This window comes from Nycticebus coucang, chromosome 6 (assembly GCF_027406575.1).
Source record: "Nycticebus coucang isolate mNycCou1 chromosome 6, mNycCou1.pri, whole genome shotgun sequence".
Lineage (NCBI taxonomy): Eukaryota > Metazoa > Chordata > Mammalia > Primates > Lorisidae > Nycticebus > Nycticebus coucang.
In genome coordinates, this window is record NC_069785.1 from 6,552,712 (window position 1) to 6,575,308 (window position 22,597).

The 22,597-nt window shown below is 44.7% G+C and overlaps 1 protein-coding gene across 9 annotated transcripts in view; it reads left to right on the plus strand.

Annotated features, from left to right (window-relative positions):
• The window catches only part of NIN (ninein), a 114,210-nt gene that overhangs the window by 62,720 nt on the left and 28,893 nt on the right, over positions 1 to 22,597 (plus strand). For 7 of the 9 annotated variants that reach the window (XR_008380875.1, XM_053596230.1, XM_053596226.1 and 4 more), the window contains 14 exons: positions 795 to 941; positions 1,431 to 1,598; positions 2,093 to 2,229; positions 2,587 to 2,727; positions 4,054 to 4,228; positions 6,950 to 7,060; positions 7,416 to 7,505; positions 10,028 to 10,166; positions 11,926 to 12,047; positions 13,554 to 14,101; positions 15,078 to 17,225; positions 19,046 to 19,171; positions 19,281 to 19,350; positions 21,459 to 21,674. Coding sequence is in view for 8 of the 9 variants with exons in the window: in XM_053596230.1 (XP_053452205.1) it covers positions 795 to 941; positions 1,431 to 1,598; positions 2,093 to 2,229; positions 2,587 to 2,727; positions 4,054 to 4,228; positions 6,950 to 7,060; positions 7,416 to 7,505; positions 10,028 to 10,166; positions 11,926 to 12,047; positions 13,554 to 14,101; positions 15,078 to 17,225; positions 19,046 to 19,171; positions 19,281 to 19,350; positions 21,459 to 21,674 (4,338 nt within the window). In the remaining variant the exon portion in view is untranslated. The remainder of the gene's footprint in view (positions 1 to 794; positions 942 to 1,430; positions 1,599 to 2,092; positions 2,230 to 2,586; positions 2,728 to 4,053; positions 4,229 to 6,949; positions 7,061 to 7,415; positions 7,506 to 10,027; positions 10,167 to 11,925; positions 12,048 to 13,553; positions 14,102 to 15,077; positions 17,226 to 19,045; positions 19,172 to 19,280; positions 19,351 to 21,458; positions 21,675 to 22,597) is intronic. The other 2 variants (XM_053596232.1, XM_053596233.1) reach the window with 1 other exon arrangement.

The window sequence follows — 22,597 nt, forward strand, 5'->3', positions numbered from 1 at the left end:
GTAGCACACCAATTTCAGAAATCCAATTAAGCAAAATAGCCCCTAGAGCAGTGGTTCTCAACCTTTCTAATGCCGCAATGTATTTTTGTTGTTAAAAAGGGGTCGCGACCCACAGGCTGAGATCCACTGCCCTAGAGTCACAATAGTATGAGGGCTAATGAATGTCCAGCTAATTTCTATTGTCATGATACTGGGAAGCTGTATATTTTTTCAGTGATTTTTTTTTTTTTTTCCGAGTTAGGGTCTCCCTCTGTTGCCCAGGCTAGAGTATAGGGGTGTCCTCCTAGCTCACTGCAACCTAGGACTCCTAGGCTCAGGCGATCCTCCTGCCTCAGCCTCCCGAGTAACTGGGATTGCAGGCGTGAGCCACTATGCCTGGCTAAGTTTTCTACTTTTTTGTAGAGCTGGGGTCTCGCTGTGCTGCTGATCGTAAACTCCAAGCTTCAAGTGGCCCTCTTACTTTGTCCTCCTACAGTGCCAGGATTATACCTAGCCAGTTTTTTTATTTTTAAGAATAATATGATGCAATATTAAAGATTGCCGTAAGAGTGTGAATAAAACAGAAGGCAGTTAACTGCTAACTTGTACAGGATAATGAAGATGTTGAAAATGGACTTTGTGTGAAGGACGCGCCACATATCATTACTGGAAAGAGAAATAAATTCAGTGGAATGAGAAGAAAGGGACATAATTCTATTTCTGGAATCCTGGGATCAGCAGCAGCGCTGAAATATACTTCAGGTCTTACGTCGTTTTGAGTGACGTATTTAAAAGGTGTAGTTTCTCTTTTCTAGATGCTTGAGGAAGTATTCCATAATCTCGACCCCGATGGTACCATGAGTGTAGAAGATTTTTTCCATGGTTTGTTTAAAAACGGAAAATCCCTGACCCCGTCAGCGTCCACTCCGTACAGACAGCTGAAACGGCACCTCTCCATGCAGGTAGGATGTAAGCAGGGAATTTTGTCTTTGTGAGTAAGAGTTAAAGCTCCTGTGAATAATTTCTAATGAATTAATCTGCTGACTGAAGCAAAATACTAAAGCGAGAAGGAGAAGCAAAAGATGAATAAGAAAGACTAAACCATTACAGAGGAAAGGTTGGGTTTGAGAAAGGACCATAAATTACAGATTGGGAGGGCCACTAATTATGCCTCTTACTGTCAGCTCGGGGTCAGAAAACCCTGGTGCTAAGTAGAGACACATCTCGTCCATGTGGAAGAATGCTCTGCCAGAACAGCTGTTTTTGATATGCTTTGTAGGGAACAGAGATCACAGGAGCCGTGCGACTTTTGTGTCTCCCTAGCAGTATAAATTAGAGAAACATGTCTCCCATCCGTTGTGGTCGGGGCTCACGAACTTCGGTGTTGGCCGACATCTTTTTGAAAGGCCTAAATCGCAGCCACGTTTGCGCACGCCTCCTCTTTCTTGCAGTCTTTTGATGAGAGCGGGCGGCGTACCACGACCCCATTGGCAATGACGGGGACCACCGGCTTCCGGGTCTTCTCCTGCTTAGATGACGGCATGGGCCACACGTCCGTGGAGAGAGTCCTGGACACCTGGCAGGAGGAGGGCATTGAGAACAGCCAAGAGATCCTGAAGGTGGGGAGCCGAACTGGGGCGGGGACGGCAAACCAGGGAAGGGCTGGAAATTTTCAGTTGTTTTTTTTTTTTTAAACTCTGTCATTTGATTTGATTTCTCCTTACTGATTCTTTCATAAGATCTCAGAGGTAAGTGGTAAGTTTACCCCCTTTTAACCAGGCGTCTTTGCTAAATACTTTCCATGTTTCTAACCCCCAAATTATTGACACCAGAAATGTTCTCTGGTTGGTAAAGATCAGAGTTTTACCACTGTGTTCATTTATAGTGCCAGGTAGTTTTTTTTTTTTTTTTTTTTTTAAGTGCCAATAACCATATTATGCTTTCCTTAGTTCTGAGTGATGTTCTAGATTGGAGATTGTTTCTAAGTAATCTCTAAATAAATGGAATCATCCAACTTCTAGACCCTCTTCAGTGCTCTGAGTTTGTGTATTTTCTACTTCCAGAGGCTAGAACCAGGATTTGTCCTGAGCTCCTGCCTTGTTCTGATTTCTAGGCCTTGGATTTTAGCCTTGATGGAACCATCAACTTGACAGAACTGACGCTGGCTCTTGAAAATGAACTTTTGGTCACCAAGAACGGCATTCACCAGGCAGCTCTGGCCAGCTTTAAGGCTGAGATCCGGCATTTGTTGTGAGTGTGTGGGCAGAAGGCTCTCCTGGTCTGTTCCCGTCGCCCCTTACCCAGCAGGTCACTCGGACACCTTGGAGAAATGTTCTTCCATTCTCTGTCCAGACGTGGCTAATCTTCTATCATCTGACTACTGTACCATCTTACTTTAGTTGTAGGAAAATGAAGTAGAACTTAGGTTGGCATGTGGGCCTTGGAAGGGAACTGTGGAATGCCTTTGTAAACTGTAAAATGCCTTTGGGAGGGGTGGGGTCGTCTTGGTTTTGGTTTTGTATTGAAATAAGCCAAAGAGGAGCTCCCTTGGGTCTACTTGTTGCTTAGAAACAGTTTCCCATTGACTTGGTTTATTTGTGATTCTAGGGAACGTGTTGATCAAGTGGTCAGAGAAAAAGAGAAGCTGCGGTCAGACCTGGACAAGGCTGAGAAGCTCAAGTCCCTCATGGCCTCAGAGGTGGACGATCACCATGCGGCCATAGAGCGGCGGAATGAGCACAACCTCAGGTGCGACTCACCCACCACCCCGACCCAGGGCAGCGGCACCTGCAGCCGCTGCAGGGCCAGAACAGAGCCCGGAACTCTGTGCACCTGCAGCTGGGGACCGGAACAGAGCCTGGGGCTCTGTGCACCTGCAGCTGGGGACCGGAACAGAGCCCGGGGCTCTGTGCACCTGCAGGTGGGGACCGGAACAGAGCCCGGGGCTCTGTGCACCTGCAGCTGGAGGTGTCCCATGCCAGAACAGAGCCCGGGACTCTGCACACCTGCAGCTGGGGACCAGGACAGAGCCCAGGACTCTGTGCACCTGCAGCTGGGGACCAGAACAGAGCCCGGGACTCTGTGCACCTGCAGCAGCCACAGGGCCAGAACAGAGCCTGGGGCTCTGTGCACCTGCAGCTGGGGACTGGAACAGAGCCCGGGACTCTGCACCTGCAGCTGGGGACCAGAACAGAGCCCAGGGCTCTGTGCACCTCAGCTGGGCACCGGAACAGAGCCTGGGACTCTGTGCACCTGTAGCTGGGGACCAGAACAGAGCCTGGGACTCTGTGCACCTGCAGTTGGGGACCAGAACAGAGCCTGGGACTCTGTGCATCTGCAGTTGGGGACCGGAACAGAGCCCGGGACTCTGTGCATCTGCAGTTGAGGACCGGAACAGAGCCCGGGACTCTGTGCATCTGCAGTTGGGGACCAGAACAGAGCCCGGGACTCTGTGCATCTGCAGTTGGGACCAGAACAGAGCCCGGGACTCTGTGCACCTGCAGCTGGGGACCGGAACAGAGCCTGGGACTCTGTGCACCTGCAGTTGGGGACCGGAACAGAGCCCGGGACTCTGTGCACCTGCAGCTGGGGACCGGAACAGAGCCCCGGGCTCTGTGCACCTGCAGTTGGGGACCGGAACAGAGCCTGGGACTCTGTGCACCTGCAGTTGGGGACCAGAACAGAGCCCGGGACTCTGTGCATCTGCAGTTGGGGACCAGAACAGAGCCCGGGACTCTGTGCATCTGCAGTTGGGGACCAGAACAGAGCCTGGGACTCTGTGCATCTGCAGTTGGGGACCAGAACAGAGCCCGGGACTCTGTGCACCTGCAGTTGGGGACCAGAACAGAGCCTGGGACTCTGTGCACCTGCAGTTGGGGACCAGAACAGAGCCCCGGGCTCTGCACTCTTGCCTGCCTGGCCATGCCTGGCTGGAATGGGTGCAGCCCCACCCTGAGGGAAAGTAGGACACCCTCCACGTTTCTCAGGGAATATCTACGACTGTTTCCATGTTTGGTGGATCCTTACAGTGACTTTGAGGGACCCGATGGCATTCTGTGATTCTCTTGCTCACAGGAAACTGGATGAAGAGTACAAGGAGCGAATGGCAGCCCTGAAGAGCGAGCTCCGGAGGGAGAGAGAGCAGATCGTGCAGCAGATGGGCAGGCAGCGCGTGGAACTCGAGCAGGAGATCGAAAAGGCCAAGACCGAGGAGAGCTACATCCGGGACCGCCTGGCCCTCTCTTTAAAGGTAATCGTCTTCTTAGTTCTGTGGTCTGTGTTCCTGCTGGTGACACTGTGTGGAAAACCATGCCTTGTAAGCAATCCAGGAGTCCCTGCCAGCTTCCCCAGCTGGGTCATGTGCAGACATGGCAGGCCCTGCTGGGGCCTGGACTTGTGGGGCTCCCAGGCCTCTGGTGTGCTGGCGGTGTGGCTGAGTGTCTCTCCTGGCCGTGTGGCTAAGTGTCCCTTGTTCTTCTTAGCCCCCGCAGGCGCAGTGGGGCTTCAGGGCTCTTGGGCACCCAGCTGATGCCCCAGTTCTCAGCTGCTGTTCCAAACCTGCCCCTCACCTTGAGAACTTCTTGCCCACTGCCCCCCTTAATCTCAGCAGGTGACCTTGCCTCTTGCCACACAGAGGCCTTGGTGTTTCTCATGGCCTCCATCTCCTTACATCTTCCCTCTCTCTTGTACCCCATGCAGGAGGCAGCCCCTTTCTTCACCGGTCTGACACCATGTGATATAGGCAGGGGCACCAGTGTCACGCTGTGTGGTTCAGATCTGGTTCCACCACTTACTAGAAAACCTTGATCAGTTTATTCAGCCTGTTCCCTGATGTGCAAAATGGGCACCATCATAGTACCTACCCTGTAGCCTTGATGGGGGGACTAGTCACATGATGCACTCCTGGTGTCTGGAAAGTGCTAACTGCATATAAAATGTTGGCTATCATTGCTATTACAAAAGGTCCCGAAAATGCTGCCACCTGCCAAAAACTGACCACTTATCACTCCCTAACTATCCAACCGCTTCACCTCCTGAATTTTCCTCTGATCTACAATGTCACCATGGTGATGCTATAAGTCCCAGAAGCCAAGAGCTTCAGTCGCCATCCCTGGTCAGTCTCTAAGTGGTGCTGATGCTCTGAGATGCCTCTGAGCATTGTCCTCTTCCTCTGAAGTTCCCTGCCCTCTGATTAGGTGCAGAATTCACCGTGACTTCTCAGCTGCCCAGTGTGCATCTCTCTCCTCTACCTCACCGTGGCTGTTGGAGTTACTGTAGTAACAGTTGATTACAATCATGCTGTTATTCTCTGCAAAACATAAATAAATAAATAATGAGCCTTAAGGCCCCAGGATGGCACGTGCCCTACTGGGTCATCAGTAGTTGTATCTACAGCTGTCCCCTCCCCAAAGTCAGTGACAGTGCCTGATTCCTTACTCTGCACAGCGCCAGCAGAGGGCCTGGTACACAGCGATGACCCCATATTGCTTCAGCATCTAAATTTAGTTATACTTTGAAAGATCAGAGTTATAAAATTGGCATTTTAGGGGGAAATGGGTATTTTTTAAACACTTCAAGTTCCTTCCTTTTTCTTCTATGTTGTATGAGAGTGTGAACTAGAATATATTAAAAATATGCTGGCTCTGTATTCTTTTGGCAAAATGTACTTTGAAAGTAATGTTCTTCCAATCAGCCTTTGGCAGTGGAGAAGAAAATATGTCAAATGGCACGTCTCTGTGTCTGTGTGTGTTTTAACACACATGGGTGGAATCTTCCTTCAAAGTACGACCTGTACAGATCCTTTTAAATGAAAAAAAGCCTTTTGTGGGTCTCATTAGCTACAATATTTCATTGTATTAATAATAACTGAAACATACAAATTGTGAGCAACTTACATAACTTTTATATCTTAAAATATATTTATAAATTATTTAAAAATATAAACAAAACTAAAACATCAAGAAATTAATTTTGTAGTTACTTTGCTTTTTTTTTCTTGCCTTTTATTCTTTTTTTTAAATTTTGGAATATCACAGGGCATGCCATTTTGGTTACATAGTTTATTTTGTACATTTCAGGTCACAGTTGTAAGTGTGCCCTTCACCCAGAATGTGTGTGTTGTACCCATTAGGTGTGAATTAACTCGACCCCTCCTGCCCTCACCCACCTACTTGATTCCTATTGAGTTTTACTTCCCCCCTTTACTTTGGTGGGCTGGGGCTGGATTTGAACCCGCCAGCTCAAGTGTATGTGGCTGGCGCCTTAGCCGCTTGAGCCACAGGCGCCAAGCCCCCAGTGTAGGTTTTTATCTGCTTTGTCAAAGATCACATGGGAATATGAGGATGGTTTCATGTCTGGGTTCTCAGGTCTGATCCATAGGTCTTTGTCTCTGTTCTGTTTTTCAGTTCTCTTTTGCAGGCAGTTGAACAAGGTGGTTAGTAGCCAGTTTTATTTGACTGTACTGTACATTGAGAATGTGTTCATGCCATCAAATATTCTGCAATGCTGTCTAAAAGACATATAATGCAAGCCACAAACATAATTTCAAATTTGAAGATAGCCACATTAAAAGGTAAAAAGAAACAAATATAATTTAAATTATTTGATTTAATCCAATATCTCCAAGATTAGTGTACAGACGTTATTACTGAGCTATTTTTGTGCCGTGTGAAATCTGGAGTGTCTTTTACAGTGTTTCTCAGTTGTCCTAGACAGATTTCAAATGCTCAGTGTCCATTTGTGGCTGTTAGTGGCTCCCGTATTGGACAGCACTATCTTATAGGATCAAAAAAAAAAAAAAATGCAAATTTTGTTTTTATCAAAAAATGGAATGTTTTTCTCCTAGTCTGTTACAGATTTCAAAATGGATAAATTTTCCTAATCTTAGCACTGACTTATGCCATGTCTAAGATGGTACAATTTGCTTATTTTTTAACCTGTGCCACATTTTAATTTCCCCATATTTCTTCAGGAAAATAGTCGTCTGGAAAATGAGCTTCTGGAAAATGCAGAGAAGTTGGCGGAGTATGAGAATCTGACAGATAAACTTCAGAAAAATCTGGAAAATGTGTTAGCGGAAAAGGTAAATCTGTTTGAATCTGATTTCCTGCTAGCTCACAGTGTAGTTTATGCTGAATGGCAGAGCAGAGCCACCAAGAACGTCCTTCTTAGGGAATCATCTGGGCAGCTTGTGCAGGGCTCTGGTTGAGTTGGTTGGTTCTGATGGAAAACTTTGCTTGGCACTGAGACGTGACCCCTGCCGTGGTGGAACCGTCACTTCAGTGTGCTTTCCTATCATCCAGTTGGCAGGGTTTCTGCTCAAATGTCAGATTCCTCAAATTCTCCAGAAACTGGGTGAACACCAGAAAGGGAGGCTTTTGCTGGGTGTTAGGTCAAAGGAGGGCACGCGGGGAAAATGACAGCTTTTCCCCTTCCAGTTTGGTGACCTTGATCCCAGCAGTGCGGAATTCTTTCTGCAAGAAGAGAGGCTGACCCAGATGAGAAGCGCGTATGAGCAGCAGTGCAGGGTAAGCAGGCCCGGAGAACGGGGTGGGTGCGGGAGCGCTGGTGTGACCACAGGCCGTCACTCCGTCTGTGAGCGTCTCAACTCCTCACCTATAAAATGGCAAAGTAAGAGTAACCACTGCACAGGGACAGAGTCAGCATGACACAAACATTAGCTGTTATTGTTACATGTCCAGTACCCTGAGTGACAGGGACTGCCACAATCTGAGTTTAAGTCTGCTTCATCCAGGCCAGAAATTGCTAGCGCTTAGAGCAAAGTGTGGTTTTATTCCAAGTGGACGAATAGGTGGTCCTGTTGATGTGCTTATTTTATTTCGAAATTAGCCTTTCCTGATTGATTGCTGCAGACCTAATCTGATGTGATCTGAATTAGTCCTGTGGTTTTTTTTTCCTTTTTCTGAATACATTTCTTATACTGTTTATTTATAAAATGCAAATGAAGCAGAAACCCCTCTAGTCTGTAGCTAGTAAACCATTCCCAGCGCCTGCCAGGCAAGACACAAACTTTATTATTTTTTATTTATTTATTTATTTATTTATTTATTAAATCATAGCTGTGTACATTAGTGCAATCAAGGGGTACAATGTGCTGGTTTCATATACAATCTGAAATATTTTCATAGGTGAAACTTACTAAATACAGAATACAAATGTCTATATACAATAAGAAAATGCCATGAAGGCTATATTAAACAGTTTGATGAAGACACAAACTTTATTATATATGACAAGAAAGTCTTTTTTTTTTTTTTTTTTTAAAGGTAACTCCCCTAACCTTAGGAATTTGGGTTTGGTTTTTTTTTTTTTTCTTTAAACACTTGCTTATTTTAACAAGGTAAGCATAATTGAGTTCTAAGTGCTTTAGATGAAAATTATAATTATGGGGCGGCCCCTGTGGCTCAAAGGAGTAGGGCGCTGGCCCTATGTGCCAGAGGTGATGGGTTCAAACCTGGCCCCGGCCAAAAACTGCACAAAAAAAAAATTATAATCGTGCAGAGATGAGGAAAATAATCATGACGATGTCTGCTCAGGAAATACGTGTGAACACGTCAAAGAAGAAAATGAAACATTTCCACTGCTGCTTAAATTAAGTTTTAGCTCTTGGTTCTAATCAGGTAGAGATGTTCTCTTTAAATGTCTTTACATTTAATGAATTTATCAGTAAAACCTGTCAGCCTCTGCCTCCAAAATTTCCCCAGATCCTTTTCACTTCTTTTAACGGCTGTGTATACCATATATTTTACCCATTTAAAGTGTACAGTGCAGTCCGAATATTTGCAGAATTGTTCTGTCATCACCACAATCAATGTTAGCACATTTTCATTACCCTGAAAAGGAACCCTTGTTTCACTTACCCGTAATCTCTGCTGTGCCCTCAGCCCCAGGCCACCTCTAATCTACTCTCCGTCTCTACAGATCTCGCTGTTCTGTACATTTCATGTAAATGGAATCATATATGTGGTCCTTTGTAACTGTCTCCTTCACTTAGCATAATGTTTTTTATTAAGTCCATCCTTTTTGTGGCCAAATAATAACATGTTTTGTTTTGTTTTTTAATCCATTCATCAGTTAATGGACATCTGGGATTTGGGGGATATTATGAATAATGCTATTATAAAAATTCATGTATGGTTTTTTTTTTGTTTGTTTGAGACATTCTCACTGTTACCCCTGCTAGACAGCAGTGATGTCGTCATAGCTCACAGCAACCTCAAACCCCTGGGTTCAAGAGGCCCTCCTGCCTCAGCCTCTCAAGTAGCTGGGACTACAGGGGCACACCACCATGCCTGGCTATTTTTTCTATTTTTTGGTTGAAAAGAGTTCTTGCTCTTGTTCAGGCTTGTCTCAAACTCCTGAGCTCAAGCAAACCGCTGGCCTCGGCCTCCTAAAATGCTGGGATTATAGGTGTGAGCCTTTGTGCCCAGCCAGTGTGCAAGTTCTGGCCTTATGTTTTCATTTCTCTTGGGTATGTACTGAGCAGTAGAATTGCCGTGTTGTACAGTGACTCTGTGTGTAACCTTTTGAGGAACTGCCAAACTTCTTCCAAGTGGTTGGCTCCGTTTTCCACACCTACTGGTCTAAGAATTCCGACTTTTCCACATCTCCACCAACAGTTGTCAGTGTATGTCTTTTTGATTCTAGCATCCTCGTGGCCAGGGAAATAGATGCCATCAAGGCTTTGATTTGCATGTCCCTGATCGCTAATGATGTGGAGTATCTTTTTATGTTCTTACTGGTCATTTGCTTACCTTCGTTATAGAAATATCTATTCAGATCATTTGCCCATATTTTTACTGAGTTCTTTGTCTTTTTATTATTGAGTTGTAATAGTCTTTATATATCCTAGTTACAAGTCCATCAGTTACATAATTTGCAAAACTTCCATTCTGTGGGTTGTCTTTTTACTTACCTTTGAAGCACAGAAGTTACTTGTTAATGATGTCCAGTTTATCTATCTTGTTATTGCCATTGATTGTGCTTCTCGTGTCACTTCTAAGACCTTGTTTGGGTTTTTAAACCCCAGATATTACAAGACCAAGTGGATGAACTCCAGTCTGAGCTGGAAGACTACCGTGCCCAAGGCAAAGTACTCAGGCCTCCTCTGAAGAATTCACTGTCAGAAGAACTTGATGTTAGCAGCGGAGGCGTTGAGGCCGACCAGGGTAAACACATTCACACACCGTTTGTAAAGGCTTAATGAGTTAAAGGCTCTGACCTTTGTTTTTGGAACTTTAGTTGAATATAAATTTGCAAAAATCTGGCAACCTTAAAAGACTGGCAATATTCTTTTTCTTGAGTTATTTCATTTGTGGTCTGGTTTTTCATTTGTCCTTGAAGTCTTTATGAGAATATTTCCATCTGATTTTGATATGTATCAACAAAGAAATAGAAAAATCAAAGCACAAGGGAATTTGCTGTGTTTAAAAAAGCAAACAAAAATCTGGCCACAAATCTGGGAAGAATCCTGGCCTTTGGGGTGTTAGAATGCAGGCGCTGAGCTATGGCTGAACCTGCCCCTTCTGAGAGTGCCTTCCTGGTATAAGGATGGTTTTAGAGCATGGGCCACCAGCAACCACAGAAGCCACAAGTGGCTTGCTTCTGCTGGTGGGGCGGAATGTCTGTGTTGTCTCTGCAAAACAACAAAAAAGATAAATAATGGTTGGTGGCCCAGGCCTTTGCGGAGAACTCCGAGTCCGACTGGGCAGCAGTTGTCAGAGGGCCTTCCACATTCTCTCAGCTCATTTCCCCCCCTCCTCCTATTTTCTTGGGTGTGTTGAGTTTGAATTTTAGAAGGAGCTTGTACAGGCAGTCCCCAAGTTACAAACATCTGACAGACATACAAACTCGCACCTACAAGCAGAGGCTCTTATAGTAAGTCCCTGAGTTACTGATACCCAACTGATTTGGGCTCTTACAAATGGAGGCTATTGTGAGCAAGAGGTGAATGTACCTGTTCCAACTTATATACAAATTCAGCTTGAGAACAAACCTACAGAACATATCCTGTTTATAACCTGGGGACTAACTGGAGTCAATTCTTCTATTATAAATAGCTTTCCCCACTGCCACTTGAGGCAGGAGTACCGTCCTCACAGAGGATGTTTGTCCCGCATACCTGCCCCTGTCTACTTACTATGGAATAATTACAGGATTGGGGACGAAAAGGAAGGGGACTCAAGACCTCTCCTCTGATTCTTGGCTCACGGTCTAAGGATCTGAAAATAGGGTGCACCACAGCTGCTTTTCTGGGCTTTTCCACAGATGGCCCGGTATTGAGGGTCCTCCTAGGGGGGTACAGGAAGCTGCGCCATCATAGGGTGGCTTACTTTTAGGTTACTTCTCAGCTGGGGATATGCCAAAATATACGAAGACCAATAACAGCACAAAACTGTCTTTCCCAGCCGCTGGACCCATACCCAAGAAGGATTCCTTTCTCTCATCTGTTTGTGTCCCCTGTTTGCTCAGGGGAATGAGCATGTACACTGGCCACTCATTCCCCTGCCTCACTGCCCCTCTGCTAATTGGTCAGTTGTAGTTTTTGGATGGCTAGAAGTCCAGTTGGTTTGACCAAGCTGCCTCATGCTATATGACCTCAACTTGCAGCATTTTCATTAGGGTGAGGTCACATTTAAACAACTATTTCCACACCTTCCCTCACCTCCTGTTCCAAAAGATGAATTCTACTAAGGTTTGGTGCCCTGCTTGTACTAGGAAGAACCTGCTCACTTTTATTCCCACCCGGGGCCCCGTCCTTGAACACAGAGGAGCCTTCTCTTGGCTTCTGCTGTTTCACAGTAGAACCCATCTGTGCTAACTCAGACCAGGCTCATTCCTGAGTTCAGCTGGGCGTTCTTCCTCGGTTGCCAGATCATGTTATTCAAAGAACCTGTTGCAGGCTCAGTGGCTTTCATGTATTTTCAGGGCTGGGTTCTGAAGAGTGCAACCCTTCAAATATGAGCATTGAGGCAGAGATGGTCATCGAACAGATGAAAGAACAACATCACCGGGACTTACGCTGCCTCCGACAAGAGCTCGAAGATAAAGTGAGTCCTCCCCACCCACCCAGTTCCCAGATTTCTTTCTTTCTTTCTTTCTTTTTTTTTTGAGACAGAGTCTCACTCCATCACCCTGGGTAGAGTGCTGTGGCGGCATAGCTCACAGCAACCTCACACTTTTGGGCTCAAGTGATCATCATGCCTCAGCCTCCCAAGTAGCTGGGACTATAACCTACTGCAACACCTGGCTAATTTTATTCTTCTATTTTTAGTAGAGATGGGCTCTCACTCTTGTTCAGATTTGTCTCAAATTCCTGAACTTCAGAGATCCTTCCTCCTCGGCCTCCTGGAGTGCTGGGGTTGCAGGTGTGAGCCGCCACACCCGGCCCAGATCCCAGACCTCTCTGAGCTCTGACAACCCTTTGCACATGGCATAATCCAAATTCTCTTTTCTCATAGAGCAACACATTCTGTGTGTTTCCTCTCTAGTCTGGTGACTTCCAGGGACCCACTTCCTCAGGATGATTTTTTTTTTTTTTTTTTGCAGTTTTTGGCTGGGGCTGGGTTTGAACCTGCCACCTCCAGCATATGGGGCTGGCGCCCTACTCCTTTGAGCCACAGACGCTGCCCCAGGATGATTTTTTTATGCTGAGAGGAAGGCCTTTTCCTCCTCAGAGAATTTCTCCAATATGTACTTTCTGGCAGGCATGGGACTTGAAGCTTTAAGTCCATTATATTATTTTAAACTGGTTGAAAAACATCTTAATAAAAACCAAAAAAGCCCTTTGATGTTGCATTACCTGCTAGATGAGGTACAAGTTCTGAGGCTTGGCTTCCAAACCCCTCACCACAGGGCTTCCACTTACATTTCCAATCTCCCGTTCCCTGTTCACTCCAGTATCTTCCAGTGAAACCGGGTGGTTCCTGATTGTCCATCAAACACTGTCCTCTTTTGCTTGTGCTGTTACAAACTGTGCTATTGTTATTTCTTTCCCCCTCCTGGAAGTCTGCAGAATTTATATCAGTTGCTACCTCAAGCATCCTGAATTCCCCAACCAAATGTGATTTCCCCTCCTGATTTCCCCAGGTCACACTGTAGCTCCTTGTTCTGTGCCTTTTCTTGTATGTTCTGCCTTCTAGTCTATATGTCCTTTCAGTTGTCATCCCTGCAGCCTGGCCTGGCTTCTACCTGATGGCAGGAATTACATCTTACCCAGCTTTGTGTGTCGGAGAGGTCTGCAGGCACCTGACAGGTGTTCAGTAAATATCTGAATTTAAGGCTCTAAGTTTGCAGGTGGAAAGGGTACATGAGGGCCTGCTCAGTTTTAATAGAGTTCTTCAGAAACTAATAAAATACAACCAGTTAAAAAAGGAAAGCAAACTACGTTTGCCTTAAATTCCTTGCTTAAGGTCTTTTCGAATCGCTACTATAAAACAAAATAAGGAAACCGAGAAATATCTTACAGGAAAAAAAGTGCTTGCTGCCCCCTCTTATAGCCCTTTCCGCAACCTGGAGTTGCATGGTCATGCGGTGGCGCCCCTGTCTGCCTTCAGGTGCAACATTACAAGAAGCAGCTGGATGAGACCATGGTCGCCTGTGAGAAGGAGCGGGAGGACGTGAGGCAAAGGCATGAGAAAGAAATACAAACCCTGGAGAAACAGATTCGGGACCTTCAACACGAGATCGCTGAACTTCAGGGGCAGGCTGCGGCGCTCAGGGAGGAGCAGGTGGAGGCCGCGCGCCTGCGCGCGGAGTTCATGCAGGAGAAGGCGCGCCTGCGGGAGGCGCTGCGGCGTGAGCACGAGCAGGAGAGCGCGCGGCTGCGAGCCGAGTTTGCACAGGAGGAGGCGCGCCTGCGGGAGGCGCTGCAGTGCCAGCGAGAGCGGGAGCTGGTGGCCAGGCTGGCCCAGGTCCAGGAGGACTTTGAGCGTGAGAAGGAAGCGCTCCGCCAGAACAGCGCCTGGACCCAGGAGAAGGTGCAGGACCTGGAGCGCCTGCACCAGGAGCAGCTGGCCCGCCTGCAGGAGCAGCACTCGCGCGAGAAGGAGGAGCTGAGAAGGGAGCTCCTGGAAAAGCACCACCGGGAACTTCAAGAGGGCAGGTAAGGGAGTTGGGGAGCTGGAGCCACCTGACTCGGGGGTCAGGAGACTTGGGCAAGTCAGATGGAATGGAAGCCGCTGACTTCCTAGACTCTTTTAAAATGTTTTGACTGCTTTTGCCGTTGTTTTGACATAAGCCTACCTCGGGGTTATTGAAACCGTTCTGTTTTGTTTTTAAAAGAGAAAAATCTTCCCTGTATTAAGATCAATTGTATCGGGTGGTGCCTGTGGCTCAAGGAGTAGGGCGCCCGTCCCATATGCCGGAGGTGGTGGGTTCAGACCTAGCCCTGGACAAAAACCAGGAAAAAAAAAAGATCAATTGTATCTCCGAGGCTCCAGATGAGGATAAGATGATCCCAAACGTGGTTCCTTTCTGGTTCGATCCTGTTGCTTTCTGAAAAAAACTGTGTCTGAGCTGGATTCTGAGCAAAGTTACATTTTGCTCCAGGGCTGTGAAAAGGCACCTTGGGCATGGGAAATTCCCAGGTGGACTTGAAGGCTTTGCCCTGAGCAGCTTGCTGCTACTTTATTAAATAAGTAGCAAAAGCAGAATGAATTTGTCAGTATGTGTGGTTTATGTGCCTAATATCCTGTAGTAAAATGAAAGAATGTTATCTATTCCCCCAAGTTAGGGGTCAGCTTAATATGCCTTTGATCATTTATGGTAAAATACCAATTTAAGTGTTTGGTTTAAAATCCACAAATACATCTAGGAATATGCCAAAAAATTTGATTTCTAAAATTGCCCTCTGACTATTGAGAAAGGTAAGTCTTTTAGATTAATTATGGCTGCCAGTCTTACCTCTGAGAAATGAGATCCCTTTCCAGTGCAAATACATCTCAGAGGAGTAAGTTAAGACCATTTCGAGAAAGTATTTCAGTTATTTGCTTAGCAGCTTCCTCTGTGTGTGGAAAAGTGTTTTGTGTTTGCTGACGAAGTTGGCAGCAGTTTCAGTAACGCTGTATGTTGACATTTAGGGAAAAAATGGAAACAGAGTGTAATAGAAGAACCTCTCAGATAGAAGCCCAGTTTCAGGCTGACCGTCAGAAGGTCACCCAGAGGTGTGAAAGTGCACTGCAGTGCCTGGAGGGGCACTACCTGCGAGAGCTGACCGACCTCCTGGAACAGCAACACGAGGAGAAATCCCAGTGGGAGTTTGAGAAGGATGAGCTCACCCAGGAATGTGCAGAAGCCCAGGAGCAGCTCAAAGAGACCCTTCAGAGGGAGAAAGCAACTTCCCTGGTCCTGACCCAGGAGAGAGAGATGCTCGAGAAAACGTACAAAGAGCATTTGAACAGCATGGTCAGCGAGAGGGAGCAGCTGCTCCAAGACCTGGAGGACCTGCGAAATGTATCTGAAAGCCAGCAGAGTCTGCTGTCGGGCCAGATCCTTGAGCTGAAGAGCAGTCACGAGAGAGAGCTGAGGGACCATGAGCAGGTCCTCTGCCAGGCAGGGGCCTCGGAGCAGCTGGCCAGCCAGTGGCTTGAAAGGCTGGAAATAGAACATGACCAGGAAAGGCAGGAAATGATGTTCAAGCTTCGGGCCCTGGAGAGCGTCCACAAAACAACCTGTGAGAGAGCAGATCAAGAGAGGGCTGAGATGAGCGCAGAAATCTCCAGGCTTCAGAACGCAATCAAGGAAATGCAGCGGGCAGCATCGCCTCTCCCCGGGCCTCAGAGTGACTGCCAGGCGGCAGAGGCCGAGGAGATGGAAGGAAGTGGAGCCATGTCCCTGCTTCAGCAAGGGGAGCAGCTGTTGGAAGAAAATGGAGATGTCCTCCTCAGCCTGCAGAGAGCGCATGAGCAGGCAGTGAAGGAAAACGTGAAAATGGCTACAGAAATTTCTAGGTTACAACAAAGGTTGCACAAATTAGAACCAGGGTCAGTGATGTCTTCTTGTTTAGATGAACCAACTCCTGAGTGTTTTGGAAAGTCTTCAGAACACACAGAGCTCTTTTTACTGCAAAACCAAATGAAGCAAGTGGAAGGTGCGGCTACAAGGCACGTCCTGAGTGACTCGGAAGGCAGTGAGGTCCAGGACTTGGAAAGTACAGGAACGAGCTCTGCTCGGAGGCAGGAGGTCAAAACAGAGGACTCAGAAGCTTCCATGGAGAGTTTTTCTGAGCTTGAAAATAGTGAAGAGACCAGGACTGAAACCTGGGACCTGAAGAATCAGATTAGTCAGCTTCAGGAACAACTAAGGGTCTTACGTGCAGACTGCAATCGAGCTTCTGAAAAGAAACAGGACCTACTTTTTGATGTTTCTGTGCTGAAAAAGAAGCTGAAGATTCTTGAGAGAATCCCTGAGGCTTCTCCTAAGTACAAGTTGTTATATGAAGATGCTAGCAGAGAAAATGACTGCCTTCAGGAGGAGCTGAGGATGGTGGAGACGCGGTACCACGAGGCGCTGGAAAGTAACAAGGAGCTCACCGCAGAGGTTCTCAGGCTGCGGGAGGAGCTGAAGAAAATAGAGGAAGTGACAGAAACATTCCTTAGCCTGGAAAAGAGCTATGATGAGGTGAAAACAGAAAATGAGGAGCTGAATGTTCTAGTTCTGAGGCTGCAAGGGAAGATTGAGAAGCTGCAGGGAAGAGCAGCCCAGCAGTGTGACTGCTTCTCCTCGTGGGAAGCCAGTTCAGATACCCTGGAAGTCGAGCCTGATGAAAAGACACTTGACCTCAGTCAGACACTGGACGAGCGCACGCCCACGGGTATGAGCATACACCATGGTATAGAAGGGTGTAAACAAGAAAACCAGTACCTTGAACAGGGGAACCCAGGGCTCTTGGAAAGCGGAAAGGCACGTGAAATGGCCTGGATACATGGAACAATTCAGACACGTCAAGAAAAGCCACGAGTGCAGACTCCAGTCATCCTGGAGGAAAACAGTGCCCTCCTGGGCTTTCAAGAGAAACACTTTGAGTATCAGGCCACAATAGCAGGGTTAGAGCTGGAGAAAAAAAAGCTCCAGGAGCTGACAAGAAAGTTGAGGGAGAGAGTCACTACTTTAGTTAAGCAAAAAGATGCCCTTTCTCCAGGAGAGGAGGAGGAGGAGGAGCTGAAGGCAATGATGCATGACTTGCAAGTCACATGCAGTGAGATGCAGCAAAAGGTCGAGCTTCTGAGGTAACGTATGCACCTTGTAGATGTCACGGGTCCCGCAGAGCACCTCACCAGACCTAACCCTGCTGCTTGCTGTGCCTAGAGAAACTAACGTGTTAGTGCCTGAGAAGAGAGCCGTACTCTAGACTTCCTTCTGCTCCCGTGTCGTATTAACAAATAAAATAACCTTGCCTAGAAAGCGTTCCCCTCCTCCGTAGCAAATAAATGTTGTTCCTGTGGGCTGTGACAGTTCACAGTGGCAAGTATCTGCATCATTGATATACGTCTTTAACTATTTTTTAGCACTTCCTTTCTCGTATGGATAGATTTTTTTTTTTTTTTTGCTGTTACTTTTCTCGTTTTGATGAAACATGTATGAGAATGAATGCCTTTTGTGTATGATTAACTCACTTGGTAGGTAAGAACTAGCTTCTTATACTAATACAAAAAAAAGTCTTGTGGCTTATAGGTTTGCACTTACATCATGTGAAGTGCATAGCGCTTATCGTACAGACAAGGGAAATTTATCTTGGAACACATGAGTTAGTTGAGGAGCTACCAGATTCTAATAAATATGCTTGGAGAATAAAGATAAAAGTGGAACTGATTAGAATCACTGTTCACATTATAAAAATATATAGTCTTCGGGCGGCGCCTGTGGCTCAGTCGGTAAGGCGCTGGTCCCATATACCGAGGGTGGCCGGTTCAGGCCCGGCCCCAGCCAAACTGCAACCAAAAAATAGCCGGGCGTTGTGGCGGGCGCCTGTAGTCCCAGCTACTCGGGAGGCTGAGGCAAGAGAATCGCTTAAGCCCAGGAGTTGGAAGTTGCTGTGAGCCGGGTGAGGCCACGGCACTCTACCAAGGGCCATAAAGTGAGACTCTGTCTCTACAAAAAAAGGAAAAAATATATATATATATATAGTCTTCTAGCAAAAATGCATAGTCTTCTAGCAAATTGGGGATTTTTTTTTTTTTTCCCTAAGACAAAGTCTCAGTCTGTCGCCCTGGGTAGAATGCTGTGGCGTCATCATGGCTCACAGAAACCTCAAACTCTTGGGCTCAAGTGATCCTCCTGCCTTAGCCTCCCAAATAGCTGAACTTCAGGCACCTGCCACAATGTCCAGCTAGTTCTTCTATTGCCCAGGCTGGTCTTGAGCTGAGCTCAAGCAGTTTATCCACCTCAGCCTCTCAGAGAGCTAGGATTATAGGCATGAGCTACCATGCCCAGCCAAATGTTTTTTTTAATAAAAACTTATTAAATATTATATCATGTCTGAAGTATCTTAATAATGTGAAACAAAATTATTTAATTCTGGATGTAGTTTTTCCTTTTCAGACCATTTTTGTTTCTAAAAATCAGGATATAATGAGATGCATAAAACCACAAAGTAAACATCAGTGTACATATTTTGTAAGGCCCATTGATTTATGTAGTGAATTTTCTTTCTCTAGGTCTCAAGGGCCTAAAACTAAAGCTAACCATGTGACTATGTCCATTCAGAGCAGGTTGGACTTTGAAATAAATGAAGTCATCTCCCAAAGCATCATGCCTGCCATTGGGAAATCAACCAAAGTGGGCGTTGAGTCTTCATTCCTAGCTCCATGCTTAAGTTTTTTGCTATACTTTCCTAATGTCTTTTAGTGAAATTCTTAACTTCCTGAACGAAATTCGTCAATATGTCATAATTTGATTTCTAAGGGGTAAGAAACTACTAATTTAGACTTCTCTTTTTAACTGGCATGGAATACTTATCATATTGGAAGTTACTAGAAAATATTTTCCAAAAATGCCAGATGACTGCCTTGTTATAACAATTTTTTTTTTTTAAATCTCTGTGCTTCAGATATGAATCTGAAAAGCTTCAGGAGGAGAATTCTATTTTGAGAGATGAAATTACTACTTTAAATGAGGAAGATAGCATTTCTAACCTGGAATTAGAGAAATTAAATGGATCTCAGGAAGAAATGTGGTAAGACAGAGACTTAAATTTTCTTAAGACATTTTTGTAAGGACTAAAACTACTTTACTCTAACTTTTAAAGCCTAACTCTTAAATTTTATTTTCATCCATTTTTTTAGGCAAAAAATAGAAACTGTAAAACAAGAAAAAACCGCAATGCAGAAGATGGTTGAAAATTTAAAGAAACAGGTGAGAAAATGCTTAATATTTCCCAATATTTCTTTAGTCTGAAATTTTCTTTTTTTATTTGAAATTCATAAATTTAGAGCATATTCTACTAGAATAACGTGGCTAGTGGTGGTAAGGTTGTACATTCTGAGCTTGAAAATGGAAACTCACCTCATTCTGACTCTAAAGTACATTCCTGTTTTTTTGTGAAATAATGTATGTATTATTCTAGACCAGTGATATTCTAGACCATGGCACACCAGTGTGTCGTGAGAGAATCTTAGCTGTGCTGCAAACATTTTTAAAGACCATTAATTAAATTATTTCCAAAAGAAGTTCAAAGCACAGTAAGTGTATTCTTTTTTTACTCTTTTTTTTTTTTTTTAATGTTGATCAGCATAATGTAAGTATGCCGTGGAAGTTTAGGTTCGAGTGTGTCGGAAAATAAAAAAAGGTTAAAAATGTACACAGCTATGATTTAATAATAATTAAAAAATAAATAAATAAAAAGAAAATTAAAAAAAAAATAATAAAAGAAAAAAGAAAAGGTTAAAAAAACTGGTCTAGACCCTAAGTTTTTCGCATAAGCTTTATAATCATAAGGAGGAGATCTCTCTAAAACCTTCCCTATGAAATAGTAGCTGTAGTGTGTGAGTAGTTTCAGTTAACGCCGGCCCTCCCATTTTCTTCACCATGATTGAGAGGATAAAGTTAAGGACAGAATTTCACAGATAGAGAATGCCAGTTAACAAGCATATCATTTCACAGAAAGATGATTTAGTCAGAGAGCTTGTACCATTCAAAGCTCAATTTGCATAGCCTTACCATATGCAGTTGTGAAAAGGGAAGGCCATTTAGGAAACTGAAACAGTCCAAAGACAAGGACATACTGAGAGAAAGAGTATTCTTGGTACTTGAAATAGACAAAGTGTTAACATCCAAAATATATTTCAGACTCTTCGAAATAAATGGGAAAATCCAGTTGAAAAATAGGTAATCAATATGAATAGTCACAGAGAAGAAATACAACATACAAAGAAGATAGCCTCATTAGTGATTAGGAAAGTGCAAATTAAGTGGTTTTGTTTTTTCGCCTATTGCCGTAGTAAAAATTAAAGATTGACATCTAGTATCGAAGAGGTTGTGAAGAATGAGTGACCTCAAACCCTGTTGATGGGATCAGAGGGAGCAGTAGCATGGGAGGAAGATGTTCTGCAGAGAGCTATGAAAATAACGATTATGGACAGACCTTCTAACCTAATGACCCTATTTCTAAAACACAGTCCTAAACACAAAATGCTACTGTATGTAAGTGGATTTTCCAGAAGATTGTTTTGTTTCTTCATAATTAAAGAAATAATGATTTTTTTTTTTTTTGTAGAGATAGAGTCTCACTTTACTGCCCTTGGTAGAGTGCCATGGCGTCACACGGCTCACAGCAACCTCCAGCTCTTGGGCTTATTTGCTTCTCTTGCCTCAGCCTCCCGAGCAGCTGGGACTACAGGCGCCCGCCACAACGCCTGGCTATTTTTTTGTTGTTGCAGTTTGGCCGGGGCTGGGCTTGAACCCACCACCCTCGGCATATGGGGCCGGCGCCCTACTCACTGAGCCACAGGCGCCGCCCAAGAAATAATGATTTTTTAAAAACATATACATCTATCAATGTGGGAACAGATCAATGCATTATGGACTATCCTACAGCCACTTTAAAAAAAAAATAGAGCATATGGTAGTTTCTGAACACACTGACCTAGAAAGAAAAGAATAAGATGTTGTAAGTAAAAAAAAGCAAGCAGTTCAAAAATGATACGATCCAGTTTTTTGCTAATAAGAAAAAAGGGTCTCCGTGTGTGTATGGGTTTTGTACATGCATAGAGAAAGGTCTGGAAGGATGAACATTCCTCTGGACAGGGGGTCCTCTGTGGTGGGCTTAAGCTGAGTGTCTCACTTCTCCATACACTTCTGAATTGACCGAATGTGTGATAAGGAGTCTGTAGTATTTCTGTCATGAAATGTATATTTTTAGAACTTATTATCTGTAGAGATGGGAAAAACAATTATGTCTCTACGTCTGTTTTTTATCACAAGTAGGGTAACACGTTTTTAAAACTTGTTTCAATTTTAATTAGATTTCAGAATTAAAAACCAAAAACCAACAGTTGGATTTGGAAAATACAGAACTTAGCCAAAAGAACTCTCGAGATCAGGAAGAACTGCAAGAACTTAATCGACGCCTGGCAGAAATGCTGCGCCAGCAGGGAGAAGAGCCAGGGGACGGTGCGGTCAAGGACTGGGAGCAAGAGACGTCTAATCTCGAAGAGGAGCTGGGACGCTGCAAAGAGCAGGTGCGGTCTGCAGACACCTGCAGCTTCGTTGAAAAAATCCCAAGAAGTGAAGAAATGCTTGTGTTCAATTTCTTACCCATAAAGCCTTAAGAAGTAAAGTAGTGTGGTACTGGTACATGAATAGACAAATACGTAAATGGAAGAAAAGTCTAGAATTAGACCCAATAAAAGAGAATCCTAGTGCGTAACAAAAATACCTTCTCCAACCACTGAGGTAAAGATGGACTTTTTAATAAATGGCGCTTGGAGAACTAGGTTGACGTTTGGGAATAGATAAAATCAGACCCGATTTCATACTACACACAAGGATAAACTTCAACTGGATTAAGAGCCTAAATATAAAACACAAAATTATACAAGTACTAGAAGAAAACATGTCTCTAACTCTTGTGTAAAAGAAAGGCCGTCTCTTTGTGACTCAAAAACCAGAGGCTGTAAAAGAAAAAAATTGATGATATTTTCTTTTTTTGCAGTTTTTTTGGCCGGGGCTGGGTTTGAACCCACCAGCTCCGGCATATGGGGCTGGCGCCCTACTCCTTTGAGCCACAGGTGCCACCCAAAATTGATTATATTTTGAAAGGACTTTACATGGCAAAAAGATACCATAAACAAAGTCAAAAGACAGTGGGCAAACTAGAAGAAAATGTTTACAACTCCTACCACGGAGAGAAGGGCTAATATCCCTACTGTAGCAAAATTGGAAAGATGCAGGAACAAATAATTTATCAAAAAATATAAAAATGGCCTTCAAACCTATGGAAAAATTTTCAGAATCACTTATAATTAGAGAATTGCAAATTAAAACAACACTGATATATAATTTATTACTATAAGACTGGCAACAGTTTAAAAATATGAACATATTCTCTTGGCCAGGCTGTGGAGCAACAGACCCCTTCCCACACGGCTGGGGAGCTGCAAAC